This window comes from Formica exsecta, unplaced genomic scaffold (assembly GCF_003651465.1).
Source record: "Formica exsecta isolate Colony F162 unplaced genomic scaffold, ASM365146v1 scaffold871, whole genome shotgun sequence".
NCBI lineage: Eukaryota > Metazoa > Arthropoda > Insecta > Hymenoptera > Formicidae > Formica > Formica exsecta.
In genome coordinates, this window is record NW_021853643.1 from 7,185 (window position 1) to 18,606 (window position 11,422).

Here is an 11,422-nt window from a genome sequence, read left to right on the forward strand (position 1 = left end):
TATCTTGTGTACATAATATTTAACATCGCGCTTCTCGAGATTTATTCAAAGTTGCCGTTAATATACAAGTATCGCGGCAAACTGGATTAATTCTAATTTTCCATTTCCAATTCTCATGTTCGCGTCCCGCTCGCTCGCGTTATTAACCCGTGCTTCGATTAATATTGATCTTATCGATGCAAGCTTAGCTCTCGATTAGATCGCGACATTTAATTTAATCGGCAATGTTGGGCGCTACAAAAAATCAAATGATCGCTTTCAGGACATCTTCCGGCAGGTAGAGATGCAATCTGAACTACGTTACTGCTGCATGTGCAAAGGGTTCGTGTCTTTCGAGTATCGACCCCGTTCGAAAGATACAAATATTTACACGTCACCGCACTCGGGTGTCCAATTATCGCGGCTTGGGGCGTTTTATCTCGCACGCCAGCTTCGCAACGATATGCAAAGCGACTCTATCAATTCCTCCGTACGAGGAAGAGGAAGAAGCGCGAAAGTTGTATCTGATGCGGCGTCGTATATCCCGCTCGCCTGCTCCGAATTTAGATCTTGTTTGTAATTTATTCTATTGCACGTGTCATTGGAGAGAAATTGCTAGCTATCTACACGAATCATTTTCTTCGCGCATGCACGTTACAAATGCTAAAAGACGCAGGCTATAGTTCGGATAACGAAGAAAATTATACTTTCGAATGAGCGAGTGAAATTTTATATTTTATTCGGTTCGTGTTTATTTTGATTTTTCGAGAATGTTTTTATTAATTTAATTTTTATATAGAAGCTAGCTATGCGTTTGTTCACGATAATCGATTATTTATTTCATCTTGCGATAGCAGGATGTAATTTATCTTACAGTTGACATTTTATACGAGAGAATTTCTCTGGATATATGAACCGAGAAAAATCATTCGTTTATTTTTATTCATATCTCTATTTTACACACGCTTGTTTTAAAGAAAAAAAACTTGCATTGAATGATAATGCCGGCGCTGGCATGTCGAGATCTCCTGGTCGGGAGCATGATTAAAAGTCCTGACCGATATTTTGCTAATTACGAGCACGCCAGACACAAACGAGCCTCTAATTACGTGTCCCGGCGTAATAATGGATAACCCTTAACCAAGCACAAAAGATTCCGAGTTCAACCACCGTAGGAAATCATTCATGCTTCCCATAGACCACCGCGGTATCTTTTCTTCTCTCTCCACCCCTCTCCGCTTTTTTTCTTTCGCATATGCTATAATTCCAAACTAATTTTTTTTGCAGATGACGCTACAAGTATCGTGGGTCCGGCACAGAGACGTCCATTTGCTCACAATTGGCCGTTACACGTACACGAACGACCAGCGATTTCGCGCGATCCACACTGCCCATTCGGACGACTGGACGCTCCAGATAAAATATCCGCAGCATCGGGACAGCGGTATTTACGAGTGCCAGGTCTCCACGACGCCCCACATGAGTCATCTAGTCCATTTAAATGTAATCGGTAAGTCATCGTTACCTTGCAACTCCATCCGCCCGAATATTGATAGGGAAGTGAAATTGAAAATTCACAATTTAAAATTAAACAAGTCTAAAGAAAATTACGCAAATTACGAAACTTTCTTTCCCGAATATTATAATAATATACCATCGATTATATAAGACATCACGATTACGTGTGCCACGGAAATAGATTTAACTTCCTCTCATGCGGATATCCCGCGGTTCCAATCAAATATTAGTGCGCGGAGAGCATGCGGGAATTTCACCTAATTAGGATGGTGTACGCAACAATTAGTTAATTCTAATCCGAATCTGCCCTAGTTACCGTAATAGTCGTCCGCAATAGTGGTAGTAGTAGCGGTAGCAGCGACTGCGCAAAATTTAAGCCGAGCTTAAATTCTGGCGGAGCGCCAATTGAACACCTGGGATTGGTTGATACCGATGTCGGGCTAAGCTCTATCACGCGCAGATAGGGCTTCCCGCGAAATTATACCGAGCAAACTTAAATTCGATAACGACGTCCTTCAACTTTTTATCTACCACCGTGGTCATAGAAAGGAGAGAGAGGGGGAGAGAAAAAAAAAAGATAGGACGTAGAGCAGTTTTCGCTTCTCGGAGTTTACGTAAGTAATTACCCGCCGATCGAATCGAACGCACGTACGGTCGGCGCGAACGCGAAGGCGAACGTATATCATTCGCGATGCGGCACCCGATTTAATCACGCAGCTTCCCCCTTTCCCGGCGCACCTACCCGTGCGAGCGCGGAAAGAAGTTTGCCGACCGTATCGGATCGTTTAAGGAGCAAACTTTTGTACCACGCCATATCGCACGTAACGCGGGCGGCGGCGGCGCCCGGCGTGCTATGAAAAACTTTCGCGATCGCTTATACGTCAGTCTGGGAATTTATCTTACGCGGCGCAGCGAATTGATTTAAATCGTCCCGTGGGCGACGCGTCGTCGCCGTGTCTCCTCTCGTCGCGACACGGACGCTCTCGTCGACCGGCGATCGTCGACTAGCGAAGCAACGAATTTCCTCTTTAAGGTCTCCCCGTCTCGAAGAGAGCTGCCCCTTTAAATTTCGCCTACATTAAGACGAAGGTGAAGGAAGGGACCGAGAGGATGGTCCTATTCCTCTCTTCCCTCCCTGTTCCTCCGGTGAAGCCCGTTATACTCCCCTTGAAGGTAATCCCGAAGGAGGAATACGCCGAAGACGAGGCAAAGGGATCGTTTATCATTCTTAGCCCTGACCCTTAACGCAACGGCTGAACAAATGATCCTAAAGAGTAACGGCTATACACACCTGCTTGCGCGGGAGGAGGATCGCTCCCCTTCTCGAGAAAGAGAGAGAGAGAGAGAGAGCATTGTATTTTTCTTCGCGCGGCGTAATTACTCATCATCCGGGAGAGAAGTGGAAGCGCGTTTACACAACAGATACAACATCTGGACTCTCGCGCCGATAAAATCTTCCTTCCTCTTTCACGCTTCGCGCGTAATCGCCGTTCCGTTAACCGAATATCGCTGTCGTTGATAAATAACGCCGCGGATCTCGAGCTCACGTTCTCTCTCACAGTTAACACCATCATCCGATTTTTCTTCGCGTTATTCTATACATCTCTTCTATATAGAATTAGCGCGGAAACGATCGCGGAAATGCTCTCTTACATCGGACCGATAACTATCTCGGGACTTCGTGAAGCGATAACCGATAAATTTCACGACTCGCCTCATATAATCGGATCAATGAGCTTGTACGACAATCGTAAAGCAATTTAAAAGATTTTTACACGTTTACGACGAATTTACTAAGTTCCATTGCGCTTTTTGTTCTTAACCAGAAAAATATATATATGAGAGTGCTGTTTAATTTTAATTTACAGTGAGAAGCGTGAGCATTATCGTAAAACTAAATGATTGCATCTATAAAATAATTAGTATATTTTTTTACTGATATTTTATCTGTTTTATAATTGCAACGGATGAAAATGCATATCCTTCATTTGAGGAAGACAGTTTTCACGTTACAACAGCTTTTTTGCTTTGGATAAAATAACACTATATTACACCTGGCACGTGCAGTTTGCGCCTTTTTTTATTTTTTTTTATTTTTTTTATTTTTTTAGGTATTTACATTCACTTTACCGTCTCACCCCGGCAGCTTTTCACGCGACGTTTTCCTCGGCGATTGTATTTACTCGCTTGCTTTCCAGACGCTCGCTAACTGTCCAGCTGATAGTCGTCATTAACGTCTCTTCTCGGATGCACGAGTGACTAATTGATACTTTTATAAACACTTTGTATTTGAAAAATATGCTCTCTCTCTCTCTCTCTCATCGTGAATAAGCGGAGAATGCAAAACATTACCTCTTTCATTTTACCTCGCCTCCCATTCGAGTTATACAGTCGCGTATCCGATGCGCACGACGGTGATGTAACGGGGTTTATTTTTCTAAGTCAAGGCACAATAGATTCCGCGGTACGATTTACGAGTTTCGCCGCTTATATTCTTTCAAGATTTCGTTTAACCATTGTAAATAAAATTGCTCGACGACTGCAAAGATTTTTCTTGTTAAAGTATCGCGCGGCGGGGTGTCGGCCGCTTTTTCATTTTCCTCTCCTCCTTCTCTCCTTTTTCTTTTTTTTTTGTCAATCTTTTGTTGAAAAATTGTTTTTCAAGCTCGTGCTGCGATCGTAAAACGTCTTTATCATCGCGTTCGCCTGTCTTCAAATAGCCTTTTGTTTAAACCCGTCGAGCTAAAGTTTCATAATATCGATTTAAAAAGTCGTTAATGTTTCCGATCAACATTCAATAACCCCCCACTCTCTTTAATCTTTCTTATTATGTAACACAATTTTTTTTCACGTTTTTAATACATACATTATTTTTCTGATTTTTTCGGATAGAAACGCAAATACTTGTTACGTGAAATACGATTACAAACTTTTCTCTGGAAATATCGTATCTCCTAAGATAAGTACGATGTATCTGAGATACTACACATATCTTCCAATCACGAGGACATTGACGACCCGGTAACGCTTATTAACGCGTTAAGCTTGAATTTCATCGATATAGACGTCGCGCGGTTGGATGACATCGCCTCATATTTCACTCCAGCGCCTCCTCCGCGCGCCTATAAATGCTTTCTCTCCGGTAATGCCACTCGCAAATTTGCAATATCCATGCCTTCCCGTTACCCCTATTACACCAAGCCACGCTCCCTTCCTCCGTCACTCCATTTCTGTCTTTACGAGCGCGTAAAAGCTCGTAATGATGCCCGTTGCGAACCGCCCGTGAACCACTTTCGCGCAGAATGTCGGGATACTTTACGACGGAATATGCGAGACTACTCGTTGCAATTAATAATGAATAATTGCCGTCGAGATGATCGTCGCAAACGCTTGCGTCATAGAAAGATCGTGTGAAGAGAATTTAAAAATATAAAATTATTTTAATCTTCGAAAAATGATTATCGGAAAAGATATTAAAGAAAATAATGAAATAACAATACCATGTATAAGAACGATGTGATAGTTTTAATTCTCGCTTACCAAGAAAATCTGATTTTCAAATTTGATGATAAAATTATCAGGTTCATCCGCCGTAACGTGCGGTCTTGCAATGATAAAAATTATGTGGCGGAAGACGGTATACGTTCATGGGGTGCAACGATCGCAATCTGGAAGCAATTTTTTCATTAGTCGCAAGTGCTCTTTATCGGGTATAATTTGAGATCTGGGAGAGCTATTCGCGGAGAAAAGTGTCAGGTTCTCACGGTAAAGTGCACTTCGCTTTATCTTAAGTGGGACTTGGAAGAACCGAATAGTCTGTTCCTCTCTCCCTGCCTCGATATTTCTGCCTTAACTTTGATTAGGCGCATTCAAATCGAACGTCTTTCTTTTCTATCCTCCTTCCTTCGTCTCTTCGAGAAACTTGGTGCGAAATAGTTCGCGATGGAGAAAACGTAGGCAGATCGTACGCGTCAAACTATCCTGTTTTTATTCACTTCTCGCTCGCATCGGATCAGAGTTACTCGATCATGGCTCGATCGATGGTCGCGAGTAGTACAAGTTGTAAATACTCAGGCGACGCGAGACAAAGCGCAACATTTACGAGCTGACGTCTTGCCTTCACCAGCGGGCAATCGCTCAACTTGTTCCGCCTCGGTTAGTTTCTCAACTACGATCGACTTATTCCACTTAAGGCGATACGACAGATCTTATCCGCGCGTTCTGCATTGTACACAATCCTGCTATTAGAATACACAGGACCGAGATTGGATCTCTCAATGTTACGAGTTGTGAATCGTCTCTGTTCCATTAACTATTTTTGCCCAACATTTAATTATACCCGTACTTTATATCAATTTTTCTATCAAAAAATTCAGAAAAGAGCGGAAAAGATTTAGAAAAAACAAATAACAAAATTTTGTAGTTTGTGAAAAGAAATAAAAGTCCCTTCTCCCATTGTATTTATCGAATCTAAAAAAATTAAATTTTTCTATGTAATTTCTGATAACCAAAATACAACTCTTGTAAATGCGTTATTTTAAGCATATGCTTGTTTTATTGTATATAATAGATATAGTCGAACAGGAGATATTTTTATTGACTCGTGAAAACAAATTTGGCGCCAACAAACCGCACAAAGCAAACGTGGAAAAGCCGTTTTATTACGGTATTCTGAGATACATATTTTTTCGCGGGAGTGTTTTTCTGTCATCGAACCTTAATAAACGATATTTGTAGATTTTATCGTAATACTGGACTAAATAATAAATACTCATTATGGAAATTAAAATCGTACGAAATGAGTTTGCAAAAGCAAACGATTATTCCGCGACACTATATTCCTTATATATGCTGTTTTATACGACGGCTCGTATATGCTAATTATGATCTGACATAGCCTCGCACTTCAAGGGAGACGTCCAGGGAAAGAATATTATTCAAATATATAGGAGAGAAAATAGGTAGAGAGAGAGAACTCTAATCAGAGCCCCGCATACTTATAAACGTTAAGGGTTCCTTTGAGTTCTGACCAGTTTCCTGCTAGAGGACATTTCCTAATTTTGTTATAAATATACGGTAGCAACGTAGCGCGAAACGCACGGCGATTTAAGAGGATATGCATTATGGAGATATATACTAGATCTATTTACCCGAAATCTCAACATGCGCTAAACGAGATGCGATTAAAAATTTTAATTAATCTCTCAGTTTAGGACAATACGCGATAAACGGATCCAAAAATATGATGTATAAATGATTATGTAATTCAGATTTGACTCAGTTAAACTGATTTATCAATTATACACGCAGACATTGTTTATTTTGCACAATTGCTTATATAATTAGCTCGTTACTTATTGTTAGACGAAAATGGAGGCAATAATAATGGCCATATAAAATATCATATATTATTATGACAAAATGTATAATTAATGTAAATTACGTTGCGTGTATGTGTTTTTTCAATAACATAAATATTATAAAATACAAATAACATTGTTTTCAATAATAAGAATCAACTTCCAGTTATACTATTATGAATTAAAGTGATTATAAACACGTATTCGCACATTGAGGACTATATTCCTGTTCATTGTTTGGGGCAATTTCATGAATTTTTCCATACATCTTTTTTATTATTCATTTTTCAATAGGATATTTTTCACTCGAAATTGATGAAAATTTAAATTGAATATAAAATTGTAATTGAAATATAAAAATAAACTTTCAATTTCTCATTGAAAATTAGATTTTATGATTATTCATCCCTACACATCTCTACCCTAAAAAGATGAGGATTATCGAGATTGCATTCACCATGTGGGAAAGATGATTGGCGAAGCGTCGGCACTCTGGAAATTGTAGGAATTCTTCGTAAGACTGCCGTAATCAAGTTACCCTCTTTCCCCACCCCCTCGGGATGTTCGTAGGAACGTGGGAATATTTCGTAATAACGCGGATCCTTATCTCCCGGGTAAAGTCTGGCAGACGTCTACGGAAACGCTTCGAAAGTTCCGTATGAAAACAATCCGACAAGTCTCTACCGCTCTCTCGATGAAGATTAACCAACTTTTCTCCGGTTGATTTATCCCCTCGATCCTCCTATCGACGGTGAGGGCATGTTTACCGTAGTTATGACGAAATTCTTTTCCGCGCCGTGTAATTACCGTCACGTAATCGTTATCGAGTTTGCTCTCGCAAGAGTTCTCGGTTTGTTGTAAACTATGTTCGCTAGCACAGTGCGAAAAACTTTTATCTTTTCTCGTGTTTTAAAGGATATAACATGGAAGAAATATATAAGATAGAACTCTGTGCGATATTCGAGGAATTTTGAGATTCTCAATGTCTAATTAAGATAATTATCCGTGTGAGACAGATTTAATATATGTACATTATTTGCGTTTTTTAAAAATTTGTGTAATTAAATTTCTAATCTAAAAACACGCGCGCATGATACGAAATCGAGTAAATCGAGGGAACCGATGTTCGATAATTCCTGGCAGGCCCTCGCCTCTGGTTTGCCGCGTGTCGACGACATTCGTATGTCATCGCTGGCGGCTGCGGGCGGTTCGATTAATGCATTTTTTTTTTATTATTATTTTTCGCTATGGAAAACAAACGCCGTAACAAGAGCCGCGCTACCGAGGACTCAGCATTTCCATTGTTTTTAATTCAGCGATCGTGGCGCGCGGGGGCCACCCACAATGTGCGGCGCTCCCAGGCTCTGTGCACAGTTTGAAAATTTAATCCACCCGACCCTTTCGCCGCTTTTTGTTCAGACTCTCCGCGCACGTTTTTTTTTTTCTTTTTTTCTCTCCCCTTGGAGCCGCTACGTCGTTACCCTCCCCTTCCGGGTTTCGCTCTTCACAGACGGACATCCCGTGCGGTCCATGCGATTTAATCCTCGTGAAGTAAATCTCGTGCCAGGCGCAGGCAGAGAGACAAAGGCATTCCATTAATGCAGCAGGCAAGCAGCTTATGCTATATGCGTAAATGAACGTGCGCGGCTAACACGAACAGCGCAAATGTACAACATAATAAACAAGGCTTGTGCCTTTCGGCAGATTTGCAATCAGTTCACTTAATTTTGCAATATTGCCTTATCTAGATTCTGCATCCTCTGACGTGAGCTCGTAAGAAACGATAAATATTATTAGCTTGAATCTCAGATGAGTATTTTTTTTTAGTTTCTTCTTTTCTCAAATATTATACCGTCAAATCTTTCTAAAACCCACTGAGAAATCTGCTATTAGCATGACTTATGGTTCCTATTCCGAATATCGAATATCGCTTGCCAAATTCAATCATTGAGATCGAGAAGCCTGCGTGAACTACCCTTATTTAATTTTCGTGGTTTAAATCGAAGCCTCCGTTTGACCGCGCGATTCCCCATCGTGACCTGTCGAAGGAACGTGATACGAGAGAGGAGGGTGAATGAAAGAAGAGCGCGATGAAATGGAGGCCGATTCTTCGGCCGTTATTTCCGTTCGATCGAGGACGACTCTTGGTCGCTGTCGTTGACATCGGCCTTTCACACCAGCCGCATCAAGTGGCAGCGAAATAGGTATCGGCGACGATACAATGGCGGGCTCCCGCGTGCGCCGTCTTTGTGCTACGCACACGAGATGAAGTTCGCATTTCCCCGATCGACCGACGCGATTGCCAAAGACGAGGACGTGTGTCGCTTCGTCGACAGGAAACTGATAATTCCTAGCTGTCTGCCTAGTGTTCGATGTATCGCAACGACGGTGAAGTGCACGTCGAGATTACATTTCGACTTTGTGCAATGGATTTCACGCGACGAGAACATGAAAGGGATATTTTTCTCGTATTTCAATCAACGCATCGATATGTTTGTCAGTATTTATTCATTTTATGATACGTACATGTACTTTGAACCGACCGTTCTTTCATAAATAAAACTCAGCAGAGTTATTTATCTTTGAAGGATTGTCTCATAAACTTTCTCGAGAAACAGACAATGGGTGCGACTGAGAGAGAATAAAAAAACAATTGTCGGCATTAAGGAGATATAGCGTTGCCAGATGTCGACCAGGTAATCAGGTAAAACTCGAGACTCCCTCGCTCGAAAAATGATGGAGAAAGTTTATTGTTATAAAATAAAACGAAAATTTCTCTCGAGGAATAAGAAAATACTGTTCTTTTACGCGCAGCCACAGTTCACGCTTTTTCATCACACGTGAAAACGAATGAACAACATGGTTCAAGATTAAGAACTAATTATGAACTTCCCTCGTCTTAAACAATAATTAATTTTTTTTTGTACAATATTTAATTTTTTTTTATTATATTTCTGTAACAATATCATGGTTGTTTTGCGATATTATATCTAATTCCAATCTACGATTCAATTTATTTTCAAATGTGATTGCGCTATTTGTTAAATTAAATCGCCCTTTAATCTTCGAGCAATCGGAAAAATTGAAGAAAATTGCGGTTCTCTAGGCATTACTGTCATCGAAATAAATGCTGATAGCAATGAATAATGCTATCGATATGTCGTTATTTCTAATAAAATAGTACTAACGTTTTTCTTGTTCTGTTTGCTGTAAATATAATTTTCTTCGGAAATTTATTAATAAAATTTATTATCGTAGAAGATAAAATCATTACTAAATAAGAATTATTAAGATTTCCTATTACTATTATCGGTTTCGGATCATGTGGCCAGCGATAGCTAAAGAACGTATACATTTCAGATAAAGAAAGTATCATTGTTCTTCAAAGAAAGACACGCACACGCCTACGACTTGCCTTAAGACCATTGTACGTTGAAAAAGTCTTGGTTCTAATAGTGCGTAAGGCCATATGCAAGTCTACCAATCACAGTCAAATATTTTTACAATGTTCATTGTGATTGGTCCATTTGCTTACAGTCTTATAGTTACGATTAAGATTTGTGTGATGGCCTTTAGCCTCTTTAGCTCACAGTCGACATTAGATACTCGCAGTGTACAGTACTGTTTAAGAATCTGAAAAAAAGTACAGGATAAAAATACAATTCTAGAAATTTGTTTTCGTCAAGGTAAATATTCACTCTTAACTTTAATTAATCTTCCGAAATTTGTGCTTTCTTAACAAGACAAGTTTTAAATTAATATAGTATATACATATAAATTCATCGTGAAATAAAAAAGTCAAATACAAGTATAGTTTAATGTTTGCATGTGTAAATATATTTCGTTTAACATATCTCCAAATTATTATTTATCAAATTTACAGAAAGTAGAATTTATATATTCTTTAAATACTCCTTAAAAATTTTTCTATCCAAAAACAGAAATATCAAATCTGTCACGTACTCATGTTCGTGAGAAGAATATCTTGATATATTGTAGCAAATTTATTTATTAAAAAGAGGCAACATTTAATTAACTTTCTTAATTCACTTATCCATTTGTTAGTTTGTATTCGCGTTTTCATATTTTAATTTTAATTTTTCTTTTCCATAGTGGAGCGAAACAAAAATTGTTGCATTCTTGTGCTTCCAGTAAAAAAATGTGACAATACCACTCATAGAGATTTGTCAACGAATTTCATAGCGGACAGATTTTTCAGTAGCAGATAATAACGAATTTCATAGCGTACAGATTTTGTAATAGCGAATTGGAAAGTGCATTTATTTCGTTATTAAAATTACATAGCAATCATATAACGTGAGTACATTATTTTTAATTTCTGAGAAATGAATGTTGATGTTTATCAATGTGTTTCACAAAACTCGTAGCGCTAATTTATTTAATTATTAGATTATTATAAAAAGTTAATAAATTTTTAATTGCATCGTAAAACCAGAGTAGCCGCTTATGCGACAATAAATGCAAAACACAAGATAACAATACAGAGTGATCTGCTTATAATTGCAACATTTTATATATATTTCCCAAAATAAATGTTTAAAAAA

The 11,422-nt window shown here is 39.1% G+C and overlaps 2 protein-coding genes and 1 long non-coding RNA gene across 4 annotated transcripts in view; 2 read left to right on the plus strand and 1 right to left on the minus strand.

Annotated features, from left to right (window-relative positions):
* Positions 1-1,266: 1,266 nt before the first annotated feature.
* Positions 1,267-11,422, plus strand: part of LOC115244842 (zwei Ig domain protein zig-8-like) — a 78,681-nt gene continuing 68,525 nt past the window's right edge. The window contains exon 1 of the mRNA XM_029822840.1: positions 1,267-1,489. Within this exon, the coding sequence (XP_029678700.1) occupies positions 1,267-1,489 (223 nt within the window). The remainder of the gene's footprint in view (positions 1,490-11,422) is intronic.
* Positions 7,299-11,422, minus strand: part of LOC115244845 — a 45,522-nt gene continuing 41,398 nt past the window's right edge. Inside the window, exon 3 of the long non-coding RNA XR_003885435.1 lies at positions 7,299-10,490. This is a non-coding gene — a long non-coding RNA (uncharacterized LOC115244845). The remainder of the gene's footprint in view (positions 10,491-11,422) is intronic.
* The window catches only part of LOC115244838, a 2,625-nt gene continuing 1,648 nt past the window's right edge, over positions 10,446-11,422 (plus strand). Inside the window, exons 1-2 of one of the 2 annotated variants that reach the window (XM_029822834.1) lie at positions 10,446-10,543; positions 10,971-11,174. The gene's annotated coding sequence lies outside the window, so the exon portion shown is untranslated. Of the gene's footprint in view, positions 11,175-11,422 lie in introns of both variants that reach the window. The other variant, XM_029822833.1, reaches the window with a different exon arrangement.